This window comes from Loxodonta africana, chromosome 10, assembly GCF_030014295.1.
Source record: "Loxodonta africana isolate mLoxAfr1 chromosome 10, mLoxAfr1.hap2, whole genome shotgun sequence".
Classification (NCBI taxonomy): Eukaryota; Metazoa; Chordata; class Mammalia; order Proboscidea; family Elephantidae; genus Loxodonta; species Loxodonta africana.
This window is the reverse complement of record NC_087351.1, coordinates 119,010,748-119,032,055: the sequence shown is the minus strand read 5'-3', so window position 1 is coordinate 119,032,055 and position 21,308 is coordinate 119,010,748. Positions and strand designations below refer to the sequence as shown.

At 59.5% G+C, this 21,308-nt stretch overlaps 1 protein-coding gene across 7 annotated transcripts in view; it reads left to right on the top strand.

The window, feature by feature from the left end:
- Positions 1 to 20,809, top strand: part of BRF1 (BRF1 RNA polymerase III transcription initiation factor subunit) — an 86,035-nt gene extending 65,226 nt beyond the window's left edge. For 2 of the 7 annotated variants that reach the window (XM_064293090.1, XM_064293096.1), the window contains 10 exons: positions 1,349 to 1,388; positions 1,470 to 1,562; positions 6,518 to 6,787; positions 7,779 to 7,840; positions 8,616 to 8,697; positions 8,770 to 8,825; positions 9,229 to 9,485; positions 13,957 to 14,008; positions 14,703 to 14,874; positions 15,147 to 15,296. In XM_064293090.1, the coding sequence (XP_064149160.1) occupies positions 1,349 to 1,388; positions 1,470 to 1,562; positions 6,518 to 6,787; positions 7,779 to 7,840; positions 8,616 to 8,697; positions 8,770 to 8,825; positions 9,229 to 9,485; positions 13,957 to 14,008; positions 14,703 to 14,874; positions 15,147 to 15,184 (1,122 nt within the window). In that variant the 3' untranslated portion in view covers positions 15,185 to 15,296. Of the gene's footprint in view, positions 1 to 1,348; positions 1,389 to 1,469; positions 1,563 to 6,517; positions 6,788 to 7,778; positions 7,841 to 8,615; positions 8,698 to 8,769; positions 8,826 to 9,228; positions 9,486 to 13,956; positions 14,009 to 14,702; positions 14,875 to 15,146 lie in introns of all 7 variants that reach the window. The other 5 variants (XM_064293095.1, XM_064293094.1, XM_064293092.1 and 2 more) reach the window with 5 other exon arrangements.
- The last annotated feature ends 499 nt before the right edge of the window (positions 20,810 to 21,308 follow it).

Below are 21,308 nucleotides of genomic sequence, written 5' to 3'. Positions count from 1 at the left end.
TGTGAGGATGTCTAGATGGCTTCTCCTTTCTGGAACGCTTGCCAGTTTGCGCGAGCAGAAAAGCCGCACAGCCGCCTGGGGAGTACAGAGGTCTTCTAAAACAGCCATTGTGACTGAGGCTGCTACCAAGAAAGGGGCCGGCTTAGGGGTTGGATTTGAGAACTCAGGGGCCGGCTTAGGGGTTGGGTTTGAGAACTCAGGGGCCGGCTTAGGGGTTGGGTTTGAGAACTCAGGGTGGAGGCTCTGGAAGAACAGCTTTGGGATTTCCAGCCCCAGCCGGCCTGGGTGCCCTTTAGGAAGTGGCCGTTCCTGGGTCACTGTAGTGCAGAGCCGAGTCCCCACTGAGTGCTGGAGCAGGTGTAGGACTGGTCTTTGGGGGTGGGCTTTACTCAGCGTGGTGGTCAGCAGAGGGGGCTGGGTGGCGGTGGGCTGCTGGGGAGGCTCAGGTGCCTGCAGGGAGTTGTTCTCTCAGGCAGGTGGCTCCTGGGCTGTCGTTCTCTGTGGCCAGCCCAGGGGTCCCCACTGTCTAGGTTTCTGGTTGGGCCACTCCCATTGACTGAGTGACAGTGATGAGCAGTGAGCCCCGGCGCCCAGTCCCCAGCCAGGCTCCGCGCCCTGAGCCCTCTCTGGGACGGCTGGGGAAGCCCTTCATTCCCATTCCACGGAAAGCAGGCGTGGCAGTCTGCGAGGTGCTTGGGGGTAGTGGGAGAGCTTCAGACCTGCCTGCCAAGCCCCCGTCCCAGCACAACCGACGTCCTCACACGGGGTTGCCTGTTCTCAAGGCCGTGTCGTACTGGGGGCCTCCTGTGGGCAGAAGGGCCCTTGGGTCTCCCTGTCTCCTGAGGTCCTGAGCCTCTGCTGGGTGCTCACCAGCTCCTCCCTCCCTTCACACCGTGGTGCCTCCTGCCCCCACGTGACCTGGCCCGTTGTACTTGCCTTGATGTGTGTCCACTGCATGGCGGGGCCAGTGCTGGGGAGTGGCAGGCATGCGCTGAGCCCCCTGGATACGGGAGATGCCCATGCACGACCTCACCTCCTATCCTGACGGCCCACCCTCCCCTCTCTGGTACAGGAGACGCCCGTGCACGACTTCACCTCCTGTCCTTACCGCCCCCCACCCCCGGGTATAGGAGATGCCCATGCACGACCTTACCTCCTGTCCTCACAGCACCCCGCAGGTATAGGAGATGCCCATACACGACCTTACCTCCTGTCCTCACAGCACCCCACAGGTATAGGAGATGCCCATGCACGACCTTACCTCCTGTCCTCACAGCACCCCGCGGGTATAGGAGATGCCCGTGCACAAGCTCACCTCCTGTCCTGACAGCCGCCTCCTCTCTTTCAGCTGGAACAAGTCCTGTCAAAGCAGCTGGAGGAAGTTGAAGGTAGCTAACGGGCCCTACCATCAGAGACTTCAGTTTCTCTTGAAATGTGGGTTTTTTGCTTATTTTTAATTCATTATTTAGGTGAGATCTGCAGCTACCAGGACGCAATCGAGATTGAGCTAGAAAGCAGCCGGCCGAAGGCGAAGGGGGCCCTCGCCACCCTGGCCAAAGACGGTGAGCTCAGCCTGCCCCACAGGCCGTGTGAGGGTCAGCACCCAGGGCTGCCTCAGCGCCCCATCCCCCCCTCCCCGTGCAACCACGTGGTCTTTGTCATGGAGTCCTGTCCAGGCCTGTGGCCCTCTGGTCCTGACACGCTGTACTTCCTGGACACCCTGCACCACCCATTGTCTCAGTTCTGGCCCCTGCTCCGTCCCCACCCTGACTGATGCCCAGCCTCTGTCCAGCCACAGCCACCAGCCCCGTGCCCAGACCATCTCATGTTCACATTCCCCTTGAGCTGCCCTCGAGGGCCAGGCTGCCTCACCCAGGCCGAGGCGCCCTACGACACTCCCAATCTGGTTGTTTCTGTGGTTCTTTTCCTTGTTATCGTTTCTTAGTGTGTATACTTTTGTTTTCTATGCTTTTTCAGCCGGGGTTATCAGTTTTCCCCTTAAACTCGCTTTCGTATTGACTTACTGTTTCTGCTGCCTCCTCGAGTCTGCCTTCTCCCTCAGCCAAGCTTGTGTTGTTTCCTGACGTTTTAGGGTTAACGTGCGGCTCACTCGCCGTGACATGTTTGTGGCTGTGCATACTTAGGGCGAGGCCTTTTCCCCCCGAGAGTCATCTCAGCATGGTCCCTACCTTCCGCTAGGAGGTGGGTGCTCTCTCAGGTCTCTGCTCTCGGGGGGTTTTCTCTTTGGGCCTGAGAGTTGTTATGGGAGAGTTTTACAGTTGAAAGTGGGGAGGGCTTTTGTTTTCTGATTTTATTGTTAGTTTCTGCTTTTATGGTGTGGTAACCAGACAATATTCTTGTGGCTTTATGGAGCTGTTGGTTTTTGTGACCCGCCTGTGGCCAGTTTGAACGCGATCTGTGAGCAGTTGAGAGGAAGGCTGCCCTCGTTTCCAGGGGAATAGCTTGTCTGCCAAGTGCGTGGCTCTAATCCAGGCTTCTTGCTGGGTGATTAGTGAATTCTGAACTCTCATGTCTTGTCCTGTCTGTCGCTTGAGGACCGTGTGAGCTGACCAACGTCCACTGCTCCTTCTGGGGCTCCCACCGTCTTTCTGACCTGCTGGTGTGGGTTTGGTATGCAGCGTGGAGTGGTCAGGGCCATTGGCAGTCTGCTCCGTGTCTGCTGGCCGGGCCCCCACCCCCAAGTCCACACTCACCCCTTCACACAGCAGAGAACTGGGTCAGCGTTTTGGCCCAATCTGAGAACCTTCCTTTTAGTGTTTGTGCTAGGCTGTTTGACACCTAACTGAAGACCTCGTTTGCATGCAGGTCTCTGAACCCAGGATGTTTGTGCTGGCTTTCATGGTCGTCTTTGTGTGCTTCCTCTGGTCCTGGCTCCCAGGCAGTTTCTGCAGCACCTGCCCTGACAGTGGCACACCGCTCCTTCCCCACATCCCTGACCAGCTGCCCTGACGGTGCTGCCCCCTATGGTGTTCAGGGTGCCTCATCCACGCTTTCAGGGTGCCCTGTCTACAGGCATTCAGGGTGCCCCATACATGGCTTCTCCAGCGAGGCCCACAGGGACAGACCCCCAACTTTCATGCTGCCCAGCTTTGGTGATTTCTGTCATTGCCACATGTCGTCCCACCCTGACACCCACATCTGCCTGGGCAGTCAGCAAGGCCCTTCCTCAGACGATTTCCTAGCCCATGGTATGGCTGAGTGTTTGCTGGCATGGGGCTGTCGTCCACACTTGTGGGTCTCAGGCCTGATCACTGCAGGTCCTCAACTGCACACTTTCCCTCTTAGGAGTGTCACTCAATGGTGACTTACCAGGGGACATTGTGAGGAGAGCAAGGCCAGCCTGATGGAGGAAGTGGGGCTGGGGGCTGATGAAGTTGAGGGGTAGAGGAAGAAATAACCAGAGTGGGCAATAACACCTACCTTCAGAAGTAGACAGCGTGTGTCTAGCCTGCTGGCTCTGTCCTGGCCTCTGGGGCCTCGTGGTGGACAGAGCAGAGACCCCTGCCCAGCCTCACACTGCTGCTGTGCAGAGGGGAAGCTGAGGGTCAGCACAGGGACAAAGGGGGCTCTTTGCAGAGTGGCTGGTGGGTTTGAACCACTGACGTTTTGGTTAGCAGCCGAATGCTTTAACCAGTGTGCAACCAGGGCTCCAGTTTCTCACAGTTAGGAGGCTAGAAGTCCAAATTCAGGCAGTGGCTCCATGGGAAGGCTCTATGTCCGCTCTAGGGGAAGGTCCTAGTCTCTGCTTCCCTAGAGTTCCTAGTGTTCCTTGGAAACCTCCACTGGTTTCCATCTTTCCCACTTTTCTATTTGTTTGTCTCTGTGCCTGACCTGCTCTTTTTTATCTCAAAAGTGATCAGTTTAAGACATACCCTACACTGATTACAGCTTCATTAACATAACAAAGAAACCCCTTTTCCAAATAGGATCACATCAACAGGTATACACAAACTATGATTCCAAACTCATAGTCAGTCCCTATAGGACAGAGTAGAACTGCCCCATAGGGTTTCCAAGGCTGTACATCTTTAGAGGAGCAAACTGCCACATCCTCCTCCTTCAGAGCAGCTGGTGGGCTCGAACTGCTGACATTTTGGTTAGCAGCTGAGGGCGTAGCCACTATGCCACCAGGGGTTAGGATTTACAGTACATGTTTTTGAGTGACACGATTCAGTCTACAACAGTGAACGTATCCATCACCTCCGGTTCTCACGTTGTCGTTGTTATGGACTGTTGAGTCAGTTCCGACTCACAGCGACCCTGTGCACAACAGAATGAAACGCTGCCTGATCCTGCGCCATCCTCACAATCCTTGTTAATGCTTGAGCCCACTGTTGCAGCTGCTGTGTCAATCCATCTCCTTGAGGCTCTTCCTTTTTTTAGCTGACCCTCTACTTTACCAACCATGATGTCCTTTTCCAGGGACTGATCCCTCCTGATAACATGTCCGAAGTATTTGAGACAAAGTGTCACCATCCTCAATCCTAAGGAGCATTCTAGCTGTACTTCTTCCAAGACAAATTTGTTAGTTCTTTTGGCAGTCCATGGTATAGTCAATATTCTTCTTCAGTACCATAATTCAAAAGCTTCAATTCTTCTTCGGTCTTCCATATTCGTTTTCCAGCTTTGGTGTGCGTATGAGGCGACTGAAAATACCAAGGCTTGGGTCAGGCGCACCTTAGTCTTCAAGGTGACATTTTTGCTTTTTGACAATTGGAAGAGGTCTTGTGCAGCAGATTTGCCCAATGCAAATACATTGTCTGATTTCTTGACTACTGCTTCCATGGGTGTTGTGTTGTGGATCCAAGTAAAATGAAATCCTTGACAACTTCAATCTTTTCTTTGTTTATCGTGATGTTGCTTATTGGTCCGGTTGTGAGGATTTTTGTTTTCTTTATGTTGAGGTGTAATCCACACTGAAGGCTGTGGTCATTGATCTTCATTAGTAAGTATTTCAAGTCCTCTTCACTTTCAGCAAGTAAGGTTGTGTCATTTGCATAACGCAGGTTGTTAATGAGTCTTCCTCCAATCCTGATGCCCTGTTCTTCATATCGTCCAGCTTCTCGGGTTATTTGCTCAGTGTATAGATTGAGTAGGTAAGGGGAAAGGATACAACCCTGACCCACAGCTTTCCTGACTCTAAATCACTCAGTATGCCCATGTTCTGGTAGGTAGAGGTCTTCCGCAGTGGCCGCACCGTTTTTTGCATTCCCACTGGGAGTCTGTGAGAGCTCCAGTCCTTCGACACCTTCGGCAACACTGGGTGTGGTCAGGCCCTTGAATGTTAGCCTTTCTAGTAGGTGTGCAGTTCCCTGAAGACTAGTGGTAATGAATATCTCTTCACTAGTTATTTGCCCCTGCCGTGTATCTTCTTTAGCAAAGTGTCTGTTCAAGTCTTTTGCCCATTTTTTATTGGACTGTGTGTTCATATATGTTTGGATATAAGTCTTCCGTCAGATATGTTGTTTGCAAATAATTTCTCCGAGTCGGTGGCTTGTCTTTTCATTCTCTTACCCCAGCGTCTTTCAAAGAGCAGAGGTTAATTTTGACAAGATCCAATTGACCAGTGTTTTCTTTTATAGATTGTGCTTTTAGTATTGTATCTGAGAAATTTTTACCTAATCAAAGGTCACAAAGATTTTTTTCTCTGTTTTCTTCTAAAGCTTTGTAGTTTGAGCTCTCACATTTGGGTCAGTGACAGGGAGTTCATGTTTGCATGGGGTGTGTGGGGTGCAGGTCTGACAGGGAGTGTGTTTGTGTGCAGTGTGTGGGGTGCAGGTCTGACAGGGAGTGTGTTTGTGTGTGGTATGTGGGGTGCAGGTCTGACAGGGAGTGTGTTTGTGTGTGGTATGTGGGGTGCAGGTCTGACAGGGAGTGTGTTTGTGTGTGGTATGTGGGGTGCAGGTCTGACAGGGAGTGTGTTTGTGTGCAGTGTGTGGGGTGCAGGTCTGACAGGGAGTGTGTTTGTGTGCAGTGTGTGGGGTGCAGGTCTGACAGGGAGTGTGTTTGTGTGCAGTGTGTGGGGTGCAGGTCTGACAGGGAGTGTGGTGTGTGGGGTGCAGGCCTGATAGGGAGTATGTTTGTGTGTGGTATGTGGGGTGCAGGTCTGACAGGGAGTGTGTTTGTGTGTGGTATGTGGGGTGCAGGTCTGACAGGGAGTGTGTTTGTGTGTGATATGTGGGGTGCAGGTCTGACAGAGTGTATGTGTGGCATGTGGGGTGCAGGTCTGACAGGGAGTTCGTGTTTGTGTGAGGTGTGTGCAGTGCAGGTCAAGGGTCATTCTTTCGCATGTGGGTGTCAGGTGTCCAGAACCCTTTGTCAGAAGGACCTCGCTACCCACTGAGTGAGGGCAGCCTGTGGTCTTACGCTCCCACTCGAGGTTGTTTAGACCTGCAGAGAAATTGCCTCTTAAAGGTTAGAGGAGGGGCTATACCGAAGGGTCGTCCTTGGCTGTGGCCCTCCACCTGGTTAACAGGTGTGTGAAATGTGTCCCCAGGCTCCATTGAGGACACCGTATCCAGCTTATTTGGCGAGGAGGATGCGGAGGACGAGGAGCTGGAGGCTGCTGCCAGCCACCTCAACAAGGACTTTTACCGGGAGCTCCTTGGTGATGGCCTGCCCAGCAATTCAGAATCAGCCGGGGGCACGGAGGAGGGGAGCCGGCCCCCTGCCCTGGAGTCCCTGCTCGGGCCCCTGCCCACAGCGGCCAGCCTGGGCATCTCAGAGTCCATCCGAGAGTGTATCTCCTCCCCGAGCCGGGACCCCAGTGAGTGCTGGGGAGGGGGGCCGGAGAAAGGAGGGCTGCTTCAAGTGGAGGGCGGGGAGGGGGCTCTTCAAGTGGAGGGCAGGAGCGGGGCTCTTTGGGTGGGGAGCATCGTAGGTGGAAAGGGTTGCAGCTGGCAGGAGGTCTCAGGGCCTTTCTGAGCCAAGAGGGTGCGTGGTGGGCGGCGGAGGATGTGGAGACCCCCCTCTTGGCCCTCCCTCCACAGCCAGCTGTTTTTGAGGCATGGTGTTTTAGGACACTGCTGGCCCCCCGCCCCGGGGCACGTGGGGATTAAAGGCTCACGGTGCTAAGCATGGTGCCAAGCATGGTGCCGAGGGTGGGTGGGGCTGCCCAGCTGGAGCAGTGTGAAGGACTACTTCACAGACCCCAATAACAGAACTGACAGGGTGTGTCACGTGGAGTCTGGGGTGATAGGACTTGATGGAGGTGAGGGGCTGTGGAGAAGAGGGTACCCGGATATCGCACAAGTGGGAGGGCGCAGCCCCTGTGAGAATGGCAGCTCTGCACCTGGGACTGCCCTCGTTGTGCCCTGGCCTGTGGGCGCTGCAATGGGAACCCTTGGCCTCGCCAGCTGCTGTGTCCTCTTACCCCCCGTTTTGTCGGGGCCCAGGATTCCTGGGTCCCCAGTTGAGCTGGGACCTCCACAGTCCCTTGGTGGCTCTGGTCAGTGCCCTGGCTCCCTCACTCGGGCCATGACATGAGAAGCTCCCCTATGGTAGTTCTCAGGGATGTGGCTTGTCTTGCTGCGTAGCGTTCAGAGGGATTCTGTGGGTGCAAAGAGAGCGGGGCTGGGTGGTAGGAGCCCGTTGGCCGGGAGTATCTGTGAAGTTTGACCAGCCTTCACCCGTTCAGAGGGATTCTGTGGGTGCAAAGAGAGCGGGGCCGTGGCTGCTAGGAGCTTGTTGGCCAGGGGGTATCTGTGAAGTTTGACCAGCCTTCACCCCCATGAGCTGACGGTTGTGCTCCCCTCTAGAAGACACCCTGGAGGATGGTGAACTGGACCTTAGTGGCATCGATGACCTCGAAATTGACAGAGTAAGCTGTTGTCACCCCATGTGCAGTCCGGGCACGGGGGCGGGGCTGGCCTGTTTGCCCTCCTGAGCCCAGGGCTGCTGCTCCCTGGTGCCTCTCGGGGGCTTGCTGTTTCCCCTGGACACTGGCCACCCCCTGCATGGAGCGCTGTTGTCATTTCCCACCTTGTGGCTTTGCTAGGCCCCTGAGCTCCCTCATCCCAATTTTAGGTCCGGGCAGCCTTAGGCAGTGTGAGCCCCTGGAACCCCTGGGGCCCACACCCTTTCCAGGGCCTTCGCTCTGCAGGGCGGCCTTTACCATTGTACGGGCACATGACTGCCTGGTCCTTCTGCTCAGGACAGTGTCCAGCCACAGCAGGGCACTGCCTCCAAGGCCCAGGCACTCGGGTGACTCGGGCCAGCACTGTGCCTCCAGTTCTTGTCCGCTGTGAGGGAGAAGTCTCTCCAACTCTGTTTAAAGAAGCGTGACCACACATGACCACGGCTGCCTGCTTGTTCCTGAGTGCGTTATGGTCTCGTCACTCGCTCGTGTCCCTCACTACCTGGTGGGGCCTTGCGCCCCGATGTGCATTGGGCCCCACCCCAGAGTGCAGCATGGTCTTGGTGCTGAGTGGGCAGGAGGGTGGAGGCCGTACCTTTTCCCATGCTCTGGGGCCAGTGGCCTGCTGCCTCCACCCTGCGCCACGTGAAGGTGTGAGCAGGATCAAGGCTCAGTGTAGGAGGGACCCCAGAATGCCGGTATGTGCCGTGGGGCTGACGTCCTCCCTGTGCCTGCACAGTACATCCTGGACGAGGCGGAGGCCCGCGTGAAGGCTGAGCTATGGATGCGTGAGAACGCAGAGTACCTACGGGAACAGAGGGGTAAGCTGGTGGGCGGGCCCCCTACCATCAGCTGGGGAGGGCCCCCCTGACCTACAGCTCTTGGTCTTTCAGAGAAAGAAGCCAGGATTGCCAAGGAGAAGGAGCTCGGCATCTACAGGGAGCACAGGGTAGAGCCGCCTGCGCCGCTAGTACATCTGTGTCTGCGGGGTGGGAGACCTTCCCCTGGGCCCCTGGGGTGCAGCCCGGGCATCTCTGCTGGCCGAGGACTGCGTCTGGGTGTCTGCAGTCCTGGGAAGGCATAATGTCCCCCAGCCAGGGGACGGGCAAGAGTCTCCAACTGAGGGCTAGGCAGGCAAGGGCCACAGCGTCCAGGCCACAGGGGTCAGCAGGACATGCTGGCGAGGCAGGACACCTGGGTGTGAGGGGAGTCCTGTGGGTCCTCTGCTGAGTTGTGAGTTCTGGAAGCTTCTCAAGCCCTGGTGTTCTGTCCAGCGGCACCGAGGGAGCCCAGCCCACCCCCAGCAGCAGGGCATGCACCCCCCGCAGTCCTTCCTTTTGTGCCCGACACAGCCAAAGAAGTCCTGCAAGAAGCGGGAGCCAATCCAGGCCAGCACGGCGGGCGAGGCCATCGAGAAGATGCTGGAGCAGAAGAAGATCTCCAGCAAGATCAACTACCACGTGCTGCGGGACCTCAACAGCACAGGCGGGGGTGGCCCACCTGGGGAGGATGAGGGGCTGCCGGGGCCGGCCGGTGCTAGGAAGTTGTCACGGAGGAGGACGCCAGCCAGCCGGAGCACAGCCAACTCTGCCGCCAGCGGGGGGAAGAGGTACTGTGTGGTGGGGATTTCGGGCCGTGGGGGCAGGGGGCCAGGCTTTGGAGTGCCCCCCATAGCCAGGCCCACAGCTGCATGTGCGTGAGAAGGTATCACCCACCTGCGCCTGGGAGGGTGTAGGTGTTGGCTGTGTGAGGCATGGCACCTGACCCCCAGGCCTGGCTAGCGTGTGAGTGTGGGTATCAGCTGAGGGGCTCCTAGGGCCCCGTGTCCTTCCAGGGCCTCCAAGGGGCCGTGTCAGGTGGGGGCTGCATCTACCAGAAGGCGATCAGGCACTCGGAGGGGGGCTCCCCGGGGCCTGCAGGACACCCTTTGTGTGCTGGGGAAGTGGGGAGCGCGGGGGCATGCCTGGGGAGAAGCTCGTCTCTAGGGGCTTCTCTCAGGGTAGCAGTGGACGCGATCAGAGGGGAGTATGTCTTTGGCGCTAGGATGCCTGTGCTTTGCAGCGGAAGGCCCGCATCAGAGCTTGCTCTCTCTGTGCCCCTGGGCCTGATGGCCCTGCCACACCTGGGTCACCCTTGGCTATCCTTATGCCGGCCCAGTGTGCTGCTGGAGGTGCACAAGCTGCTGGCCACACGCGCCAGCCTGGTCTCACCATCCCAGCTGTGGGGCCTTGTTGGCCTGCGAGGTCCTGGAACAGCCCTGGAGGCAGGGGGTGGCACTGCACAGGGCGATTCTGCAATGGCTGCCAGTTTCTTTTGGTGGGGCTGCACCCACCTCCTGTCCTCAGACCATCACCACGTTCCTGGCGCGGCTCATCAGAGAAGGGAAAACTGTTTTAAGTTGCTTGAACATCTTTTCATATGTTTAAAACCCTTTTGTAGCACTTTTTATGTGACTTGGCTACCCAAGTCCTTGCGTATTTTTGCTAGGCTATTGGCCTTGTCATTTTCCCTGTATTTATTGGGGCAGCGGCACAAGCAGGGAGGTGGCTGGTGGGGAGGCCTTGACTCCACTCCGAACACCCCGTGTTCTGGGGACAGCCGCCAGCTCTAGACCTCCTCCACCTGCCCTGGCCCTGGACTCACAGGGTGGCTTTGGCAGTGAGGGGCCTTACCCAGCACCATTCCTGAGACCCTTTGGGTTCTGGTTTGGCCTAACGTCACCATCTGTATAGGAAGGGTTTTCCGACTTCTGTCGCGTGGGGCTAGGCCAGGCTGAGTCTGCACGAGGGCCCGCTTGAGACCCAGACGCAGCTGTCTTGGCCAGGCAGGGGATGCCTCCTGTTCAGGGCTACCCGAGCACCCCTGCCTCAGAGCGTGGGAGGTGTGTGTGCATGTGTGTGTGCATGTGTGCGTGTGTGTGTGCGTGCGTGTGAGCGTGCATGTGTACTGCTTCCTGCCTCAGAAACCCATTGATCTTTCTGAGTAGCCGGGATCTGAGTTTGAGTATTTCATGTCCTGGAAGAGGCCTTAGGGCCTGGCGGGAAGTTTCCTTAAAACTAAAGGGGGGCAGCCCCCCATCCAAGTCTCCATGGGTCCTGTCTCCCTCTCTTGCGACTCCTCCCAGATCATCATGGAGCCTCAGAGTCTTCTCAGGCTTGCTTCTGTCCCTCCCGTGCCCTCCACAAGGGGTCTCCTCTGCCTGGCACCTGATATGAGTTGTTACAAGATTCCCAGCCTACAGGCCAGGGGCCACCCACACCCCCCAGAAGGCAAACAGAGGCTTCCCTGGCTCTCCAGGTTGGGGGCCAGTACCCGCACCTCAGTGGGGTCCTGCTGTGGTCAGATGTTTCCAGTTGGAATCTGCACTGGGCACCCGAATGCTGGCCAGGCCAGTGTGCCTGGTCAGACGGGGCATGTTGTCTAGACCGCTGGGTCTTTGGGGACGGGGACAGACTGGGGAGACTTGACAGACCCAACCCCAGATGGCAGCGCCCCACAACCTCAGTGTGGGGCTACGGCAGGACTCTGGCTGCTGTGCTAGGGAGGAGCAGTCTTGGGGCCGGGGTCCCCATGGACTCCAGCATGACTGCTTCCAAATGGGGCCTGCTTCCCAGGGTGTGCCAGGGCCAGTCCTCTCAAGCCAGTAGGAGGAGAAGTATCCTCCCTGGGGGCGGACTGGGGGCTCTTGACCAGCCCCGAGGGAGCAGAGCAGCCCCATGTTAGGTGGGATCCCACGTGAGCACCCTTGTGGACCAGGGCTCCTCGGTAGTATGTGGTGCACTGGGTGGATGGCACCGGGGTCTGAGCAGTGGTGGCCGGTGCTGTCCTCTCTGGTCTGCCAGCAGGGAGACGGAGGGCATAGGATGGGGCTGTGGCCCCCCTTGCCCCCAACCCTCTGTCCTGTCCACCAGTGACAAACCCTGGAGGGAGCGATGCAGGTTAGCTCTGAGGGCCCTGCAGACAAGGGAGCCGACTATGGGCTGGGTCCTCAGAGTGGCTCCTGAAAGTGAGGGGGCTGCTGGAGCTCTGAGGTGGGCCCCCCGCCCCAGTTCCAGGTTCTGGGTGGCCCTGTCTCTTGTGAACAGTCTGTATGCCTGCAGGGTCTGGACCCCGAGGCAGGGTGCTGCAGGCTGCGGGGGCAGACTCCGAGGAAGGGGGGTGTTGGTAGAAGTAGGGGTGGCAGGTGCCATGGGGGGACGTTCAGGCCTCTCTGGCCAAGGGGAGCAGATAAATGTCTTAAAAAGCTCCTCTCCCTTCAGACATGGATTGGACTGGACAACGGATTGGAGAGGGATGCTGGTGAGGAGTGAGCTTCTTGGATCAGGTGGACACTTGAAACTATGTTGGCATCTCCTGCCTGGAGGGGAGATGAGAGGGTGGAGGGGGTTAGAAGCTGGTGAAATGGACACGAAAAGAGAGAGTGGAGGGAGAGAGCGGCTGTCTCATTAGGGGGAGAGTAATTGGGAGTTTTTTAACCAAGGTGTATACGGGTTTTTGTGTGAGAGACTGACTTGTAAACTTTCACTTAAAGCACAATAAAAATTATTTAAAAAAAAAAAAAAACAAACCCAGAACAAAAACAAACCAAAAAAAAGGCTCCTCTCCTCCTGTGGCATTACCAGTGGGAGGTGCGAGGGGGTGGACTGAACGGGACCCAAGAAGGGGTTCCACACAGGGCCGCTGCCACGCCCTCCACGTACTTCCTAGAAGTGGGGTGGCAGGGAGCCCACTGCTGGGGCCTTGGCCCACAGGGTCAGGGGCTTGAGATGTCACAGTTCAGCATACCACGGCCAGAGGTAGCCAGGCGGGGTGTCTTGGCTCTAATTCTTTATTGTTCTTCAGGTATTTATGAGCGTGCATTGACCCTGCCCCAGGTGTCATTCGTTTGGCTGGCGTGGTGGTTTAAGTGAGATTTGAATTAGCTGCCAGTACAGAAAATCAGAAGCTTTCATAGAAAACTCAGGATTTCCCGTTTCATTGGGTAAACTGGAACATCTCGTAACATTGGCAGCTACTCTGAGGGGCTGCACCCCCCATGCTCCCCGCCCACCATCCCCAGTGTCCCTGCCTTCCCCGGTGCCCTCTGCGCCCCCACCCTATGGCAGCCCAAGTGTCTCACTGTGTGAGGGTGACCCCGCCCCCTGGCCCTGTGCCCCCCTTGGAGGCACTCCTTCTGGGCATAGGGAGCCCGGTTATGGAACACCCATCGCCACATTGTTGGGAAAGGTGAAAGATAGGAGGTGACTAACCACCCACCCACAAGGGCATGAGGAGCTGTCGGCTGCAGTGCTGAGCGGGTTGGACAGAACACGCATGAACGTGTGTAGGACCCTGTCAGACAAGATCCCTGGCAAGAATGTAGGGTAGGGCTGAGGGGCTGCAGGCAGGAGCCTCAGGACACCGGGGCTGGATAAGCTGGGGTCATAGGCCACAAGGACGTGCTAGGGGCCCGTGGTTGGAGGGTGTGTGATGGTCCAGGGACTTAAGGGCAGGAGGGTAAGTGGGACCAGGGTAGGGTGGGCAGGCCATCCCTCAGAGTAGGCATGCAGGGGTACTAAAGGGTTTAAGCCAGGGGTAGCCTGACTGGATCCGTGCCACGCAATGACACTAGGGGCTGAGAGCAGCCAGGAGGGCTCGGCCACCTCCAGGGAGCGAGGACAGACTGTCGTGGATGGACTAGAGATATTGGGGATCAAGGGGCCTTGTGACTGAGGGCAACACGGCAGTGGGGGGAGGGGTGAAAGTGGAGCCATCACTTGAGAGGCAGTGGGGAAGGCACTGGGCCCGGGCAGGGTCACATGGAGTGGCGGCTGATGGCACCAGCATGGTTCTGGAGTGACATCTTTGGAGATAGTGGCACTCACATGGTGCTCCATGCCACCAGGACAGTGCTGGGTGGGAACACGGGGTGGGCACCAGGTCCTCCCCACCAGCCCCAAGAGTGCCCTCCTGCACCCAAGTGCGTGTGCTGTGGGAGTATCTGCTGCCTGGGGCCTCCCGCACGGCCGTGCAGTGGGGCATGTGTTTAGCGTCCTGTCATTGTGCCCTGGCATTGAGGCCTTGCCTGTGCTTCCTTTCAGGTTGAGGCCTCTGGTGTCTGCCCAGCCAGCCAAGAAGGCGGCCCTCAGAGAGGTGTGTTGTCGGGGGTGGGCGGGGCCGTGGTCTGGGCAGCTCCCCGACCCTGGGGCTATCCACATCTGGTGGGCTGAGGAGAGTAGGCCCTGGCAAAGAGGGCTGCAACCCCTCCTGGCTCCACAGGAGCAGGGGGGCAGGAATGTGGCCAGGAATGACAAGGGACCCGAGCCCATGCCCTCCCTGTTGGGCCTTGGTGGCAGCCACCACGTGTGCCCAGCACTGGAGGACAGCAGCAGGCAGCTGGAGCCCAGGGCTGGAGCAGGCAGGGTGGGCTCCCTGAGGTGGTCAGGGTGGGCAGCCGTGCTCCACACAGTGCCTTCAAAAGTGGGGTAGACAGGGTTTGGACTGGAATAGGGGATGGAAAATGATAACGGCGAAGAACGAGCTTCTGGAATCAAGTGGACACATGAGACTCTGTTGGCATCTCCTGTCTGGAGGAGAAATGAGAGGGCAGAGGGGGTCAGAAGCTGCCCGAATGGACACAAGGAGAAAGAGTGAAGAACTGTGCTATCTCATTAGAGAGAGAGCAATTAGGAGTGTATGTCAAGGTGTATGTAAATTTTTGTGTGAGAGACTGACCTGATTTGTAAACTTTCACTTAAAGCACAATAAAAATTAATTAAAAAAAAAGAGTGGGGTAGGGGGCGGCCGGGCCTGACAGCTGTCCCACAGTGCACTTCCCCTGTTCCAGGCCATGGTCTCCAGCCCCCCGGCCCCTGGTGCTGAGCCTGTGAGGCCGGCAGCCGTTGTGGTGGAGAGCGGGCCAGTGTCTTATCACCCCGACGAGGATGTGGACGAGGATGACGCCGAGGAGGAGGAGGGCGAACCCTGCGTGAGCGCCCTGCAGATGATGGGTAGCAATGGTGGGTGGGTGGGTCGGGTGGGCTGGGGGCCGAGGGAGGAGGGCAGCCACCACCTGCCCTGGAAGGAAACTCTGAATTGGTGTGGGGTGGGCCCCCAAGGAGGGGGAGGGAGGAATCCTTGGGGTGGGGAGGGTGGGATTGGGGGGGACGTGGGGAAGGAGGGGAAGTGGGCAGGGAGACGGGAGGGGAGCCCAGGGGCAGGGGGCTGGGAGGGGTGAGGGGAGCGCTGGGCCGCTCTTTCCCCTGACGTGACTGTTCCCTGTGCTCTGCAGATTACGGTTGTGACGGTGACGACGATGACGGCTATTGACATGGGTCCCACACTTGGGCCGGCTGCACTTGGCAGTGGACATGGCTTCGGTCTGCAGAACATCCATGGCTCCCAGGCAGGGTGGGCAAGAGACTCGGTGACAAGAGGCGGCATCTGCCCTGGCCCACCCATAGCCATGTGGCCTTTGTGGTAGTTTCCTGTTGGGATCATGTTTTGAGCAATGTAAGGAGCATTTCCACCCAGCAGGGAAGCTGGACCAATGTCTTCCTGTGTCTGGTCACTCTTGCCTGCACACCGGCCTCAGGTCTGCCCTCGGATCACTGACCATCACTCTTGGGCCCGAGCATAGGAGGTCACCATTGTCCTAGAGTGGAGTGGGGTTGGCCTGTCCCTTAGCCCTGCACCCTGCCCTCGGCCCTGCCACCCCCCAGCCCCGCGCCCTGATCTCAGTCCCACACAGCAACTGGTGGAGGGTGCTCTGTGCACCTCCACCTCCTGGCCAGGTCCCAAGAAACTGGCACTCAGGGTGCCTATCAGGCAAGGCAGTGGGTACTTGGTGGACAGCCAGCTATCTGTGGTGAGCTTGGTGGGGCCAAGTGGTCCCCCAGATCTGGGAGCCTCGCTGGTCCAGAGCCGTGTGGCCCCAAGGGGAAGCTACAGGGCCTAGGAGGGTGGATCGCAGGCACCCTTTGCCCCTCACGCTGCAGCCCCTCTCCAGGCCCCTAGCCTTCAAGTGGGGCAACACCCCTGCCACCTCAAGGCCCACTCGCAGCTGTCAGGGCCACAGTGTACAGTCCAGATATACGTCTGCCCCAGAAGCCCCAAGGCTGCCCAGCCTCCTGCCACACCTGGGCAGAGTGTGGACTGAGTCCGGTCCAGCACCACTTGCTCTGCGGACTCGGGCTCCGAGGCCATCAGGAGGTACGCACTGTGGCCCCACTGCCCTGGAGCACAGCCCCCGGGGGGACGCCACACGCAGCTCGTACAACATCTCAGGTGGCCCCAGAGCCAGAGAGGCAAAGAGCACTGGGCACATTCTCTGATCTGGGATCAGGCCCAGCTTCCGTGAAGGGAGGCCAGGCAGGCACCCCGAGCCTGGTGCGTTGCTCCTGATGGTTCTCACCCCAAGCTGCCCCTGGGGGCTCAAGGAGTGGGGCAGCACCCACTTGGGGCAGTGTTGGCCTTGGTGGGGGGCTGGCCATCTTACCCACCACCCTGGCCCTCAGAGGACCGCCCCTCCCAGGGCACTGGACACGAGTGGGGGAGCTGTATGCAGGCCATGCTCTTTGCCACCTGGCCGCCGAGTCTGCACCTGTAGCCAGCAGGCCTGGGACTCCTGGGAGGCTCTGGAAAGGACAGTTTTAGTGAGTCATGGTCAGCTGAGGCTTTGTGGTTCCTGTGAGCCAGGCTGCCCCCATGGTGTTGGTGGGGGCAGGCTGCCTGGCTTCATAGTGCCCTGTGAGACATGTGGTCAGTGCACCTGGGTCTGGTCAGGGTGTATGGTGAGGGCTCAGATGCACTCTGCAGACCCTTCCCTAGCCCTGTTGGCAGCCTTTCCCATAGGGAGGTCCCTGCCTGCTGTCTGGCCAGTCCCTGCTCCAGCACAGCCTAGGGACCTGACTCCATGTCTCAGGTGCAGCCCTGGGCCGCCACCTGGTGGGGCATCTTGGTGTTCGCTGTGTAAATGAGGCTCTGGGAGCCCCAAGGCAGCCTAAATGGGTGAGCACCTGTTGCTGTGTCCTCCTGGGCGGGGCGCAGGGAGACAGACATAGGCTGCCATGGCAGTTGGGGGAGCCCCGGGAGGAGGTGACGGCTGGATGACAAGGGGGTGTGAAGGGGTGTAGAGTGGTGTGTAGGCATGTGGCCGGGCAGCGGTCAGGCTCCAGTGCGGAGGCCTTAACGTGGGCAGAGGAGCTCGGGTGTGAAGAGATGGGCCAGCGGTGACAGGGCTGGCAGGGCTGGCGGCTCAGGGCAAAGGTGGGGGTGGGTGTGTAGGGGCATTTGGGGAAAAGTTGGCAGAACTGGCCATTGGATTGGTGTGGGGAGTGCAGGAAAGACCAGACTCAAGGACACTCCTAGGGTTTTGTCTTGAGCAGCTGGGGGAGACTGCCATTTCCTGAGCTGGGGTATGTGGTGGTGGGGGGGGTGCTGATGTGTCTGTGCCAGGCCTGCTGGCCGTCTGGGCAGAGGTGAAAAGGCCAAGTTGTGCAGGGTGAAGGGAGCTACAGATGCCTGGGGGCTGTACGTGGATGTCTGGACTAGGGCTGGTGGCTTCACAGTTCCGTGGGGTGGCTCCATCCAGGGCGTCATAGGGGTGAGTGCAGGGAGTGGGGGGGGGAGGGGCAGTGGGTGCACTGTTGCAGAGCCTGGGGTAGATGCCGGTGGCCAGGACAGGACGCGGAATGACTGCCTCGACACACGGGGTCTGGATGGACAGGTGGGGAGGAGAAGGGGCCCAGAGCAGACGTCAAAACCCCAAGGCATCACCACCGTCCCCAGGCGTGCAGGGATGTGTGGGCCCCAGGGGCTGCACAGGTCTTCATCCATCCCACAGGTGGCTTTGGGGCCCATGTGCATGCCCCCACATGGAGGATGACCACAGCCAGCTGTGATCTCTGCATTGGCCTAAGTCCCACTGGAACTTGTTCAGAGCGGGCAAGTACAGGGCACCTACCCCCTTGGCCCTGCAGCCTGCTCTGAATTGGTGGCTCCTGGGCAGCCAGTCCTGGAACAGAGGGAGAGCCCCCCAGCTCCTGTAGCGACATCCCTTTGTTGCAGCTCTGTCATCTAGTTGTCCCTGTATAATGCTGAGTTCCAGGCTGGGCCACCTGCCTTGCATAGCAGGCAGGGTCCCTAGCAGACGGGAGCCCCCTCCCAGCCTCTGCCCACATGAAGTGGAGGCTGATGGGTTGGGATCAGGCCTGGGCGGAGAGTGGTGGGGGGATGCCAGCTGCCTGGGAGAAGGTGGACGTGGGGGCCTACCCTGGGTCTCCAAGGATGCCACCAGGCACCAGCTGACCACCTAAGGAGGCTTCGTCACTGCCAGAGATGTGCTCAGCAGTCCTGGGGGCGTCCAGGGTTTTGCCAGGACACGTGCCCACCTTCAGAGGGGACTCTGGGCACAGATGGGTCATCCCACCTAGGGGAGGGACTTGTTCTGGGGAGTGTCCTTGCTGGGTGTCAGGGGAGGGCAAAGGGTCTGCTCAAGGCGCGGCTGCTGGCCTGGGCGTCAGGTGCATTGGCACTGCTCCTTGGGGCAGCTGGGCCAGGCCAGCATGTTGGACCAGGAGGGCCCTTGTGAGCAGGCAGGTCCCCCTTTGAAACCTGAAATCTGACCTTTTATCCCAGGGTGAGCAAGCCCTATCCCTAGGGTTGCCTGCCTGGCCCACCAGCCCTGACCTCACTGCCTGCCCCAGCCAGCAGGTGGGCCACCACAGCAGCCCCTCCATATGCACTCTTATAGGTACTGACCACAGCCCACAGAGGACTGGGGCCCTGACCCCTCCTACCCTCTACCTGTGGCCTAGGCCGAGTGTAGGGGCGCCGGCTGGCAGGTGGGGTTTGCCCACAGGTACAGCCCATGGCCTAGCTGCTCTGCCTCCCCACTGGCCTGAGCTGCTGCCCCCTCCCCCTAGGTCAGGAGATGGGAAGGGGGGCTTCCACAGTGAAGTTCCTCGGCAGGAGCTAATGCCTGTGTATGCACCCCTACATGTGCAGTGTGGGGTGTCCCTGTGTGTCTCTGTCCTGGCATGCGATGTGCTGTGGGGTGAGCTTGGATTTAGATCTGTATCCTGTGCGGAACGTGGAGGTGGGGGACCCCAGTTGCTCCCCAATGGGCCCTGGGCTAGAACTGCAGAGCCTGGCAGATGTGGCCCCAGCCTAGGTGCCCACGCTGTCGTGAGTGTCCCCCCCCATCAGAGCTTCCCTCTGAGAATCCCTGAGGGTGGCCCCGAGGCCCAGGCAGGCCATGGTGGAGTCTCGGTCACTGTTCCCCAGACACCCTGACCTCCATCCCGTGCCCTCAGGCAGTGGGAGGCCGGCACTTGTCCTGCAGTTCTGTGCAGTCCCAGTCGTCACTATTCGGGAACATGGAGTCATCCCACATAGGGGAGGGGCTTGTTCTGGGGGAGTGCCCTTGTTCAGTGGGTGCTCACGGTGGGTGAGCTGGCTGTTTGGGCCCAGGGCCAGGTGCAGGCCTGGCCACGCGTGGAGCCTTCTCATCCCGTCCTTCCTGGAGCCCTGCGTTGGTGGCAGCCCACGGGGCAGAGTCCACAGAGAGGCTTGAATGAGGGAGGTCCTCTCTGTATCTGACTCAGGCAGCCACTCCAGAGAGCCATCCCCACTGGCTGTCCCTGACAGTCACTCCCGTCCCCACTCTGCTGCCACCCAGTCACCAGTGGCCTCAAGGTCCTTTCAACTTTGTCCACCTTGAGCTGGCTGTCTGCCGCCCTGCCCATTCAGCAGCTCTGTGGGCACCAGCCCCACCATGCTCTGAGCCTGGCCTGTGCTCCTGCCTCTTCCAGTGCTGACTACCTCCTGGGTCTGCTCCCCACCTGTCCCACTCATGCCACCTAAATGGGGTTGCAGATAGGACCCCTGGAAGGTAGGGTGCCCCTCCCTGGAGGAGAAGTAGATGCTGGAAAGCCCTGAAGACAAAGGTCTACTAAAGTCTTGTCTGGACTTAGTCAAGCCTGCCCCCACAGGCACCTCCAGGTCTGAGTCCAAACCTAAGCCATGCCAAGTCCCCCTGGGGCCTCATAGCGGGCAGCACCACCCTCCACTGGCAAGGTCAGAAGTGCGTGGCGCCTGCCTTAGCCCTATGCAGTTAGCAGTCCCTTGGCCTCCTCTTCCTACCATGCCCTGGTCTGTGGGGCAGCAGCGCCTCTCCTGTCCACTTACCCCAGCTGCACCTGTGGGGTGGGGATGGGGCTGCCCTGCAGAGTTGTGCAGTCGTGCTAGACGCTGAGCTCTGGGTCCACTCCGGCACGGCCGGCCACATCAGAGACTCAGCCTCACTGGAGGTGCGTTGGCATTTGCCACTTGAGCTGCCCCAGCAGAGGCCACGCTCAGGCGGCACTACCGGGAAAGGGGCAGATGAACGCACACCGCCGCCACCGCCACCCTCTAGGAGGGCACATGCCCCGAGACAGGTCCCGGTTCTCTGCTCCCTAACACTTCGTGGAACCCAATGTTCCGGAATAGTGAAGATTTGGACTGCACGGAATCGCAGGATGAGTGCCAGCCTCCATCTGCGTCCCCGACAGGCCCACTCGCTTTTTATGACAAGTTCTTCCCAGATTGTCCTGGGGCACGCGCTGGGGCTGCCCCGCCTGGGGGAACCCTGGACTTCTGCGGCACCCACCTGGCTGAGAAGGGCGGGGCCGGGGAGCGAATCGGCTCCCGCCCCCACAGGCATCAAGGCTGCCCCCGTTTCTTAGAGGGCTGAGGACCCCCTCGCCCCACAGGACCGTATAGACGGGCACGAGGGGCGCCCATCGCCGCGGGATGGACAAAGAGGACAGAATCCTGGGGCCGCCGTTGGCCGGGGATCCAAGCTTCCTGCCCCACCTGCGCTGCCCGGATCCCCCGCGCCTCGAGGGGCTTAAGAAGCCCTGCTCTCCGCCTGGCACCCCTGGACCCGCATCGGCCGGGCTGGACCCCAACCCTCACCCTCCACGACTCTTGTCCTGCCCTGATTTTCCCTCCGCGCCCAGCATCGGCCCTCCCGCCGCGACCCTTTCGTGCTGCCCCCCTTCCTACCGCAAGGCCCCCAGCCCACGGCCCCCTCCCCAAGCCCGCAGTGACCGTTCCTTCGTGCGCGCCGCCAGCTCGTGGGGCCCCGGCGCGCCCGGCGCATCCCTAGAGCTCTTGGGGCCCAGAGCGACGCCGGGCCCCCACCGCTGCCGGCGACCGGGAGACCAGGGGCCTTGACCCCGACGCGGCCCGGCCCCACTCGCCGCTCACCGGGGCTGCAGGCCCAGGCCGGGGCAGCAGGGGGCGCCCCAGGACTAACTGGCCCTGGTAGGGGAGGCTCAGGGCAGAACCGGGGCGGGGCCGCAGCTCCTGGAGCATCCCCTCCGGGGCACTACGGGACCCCCATCCCGGTCCAGGTGCGCCTGCCCTGGGCCAACATCCTCCGGGTTTCTGAGCTGTCTGCACCCAC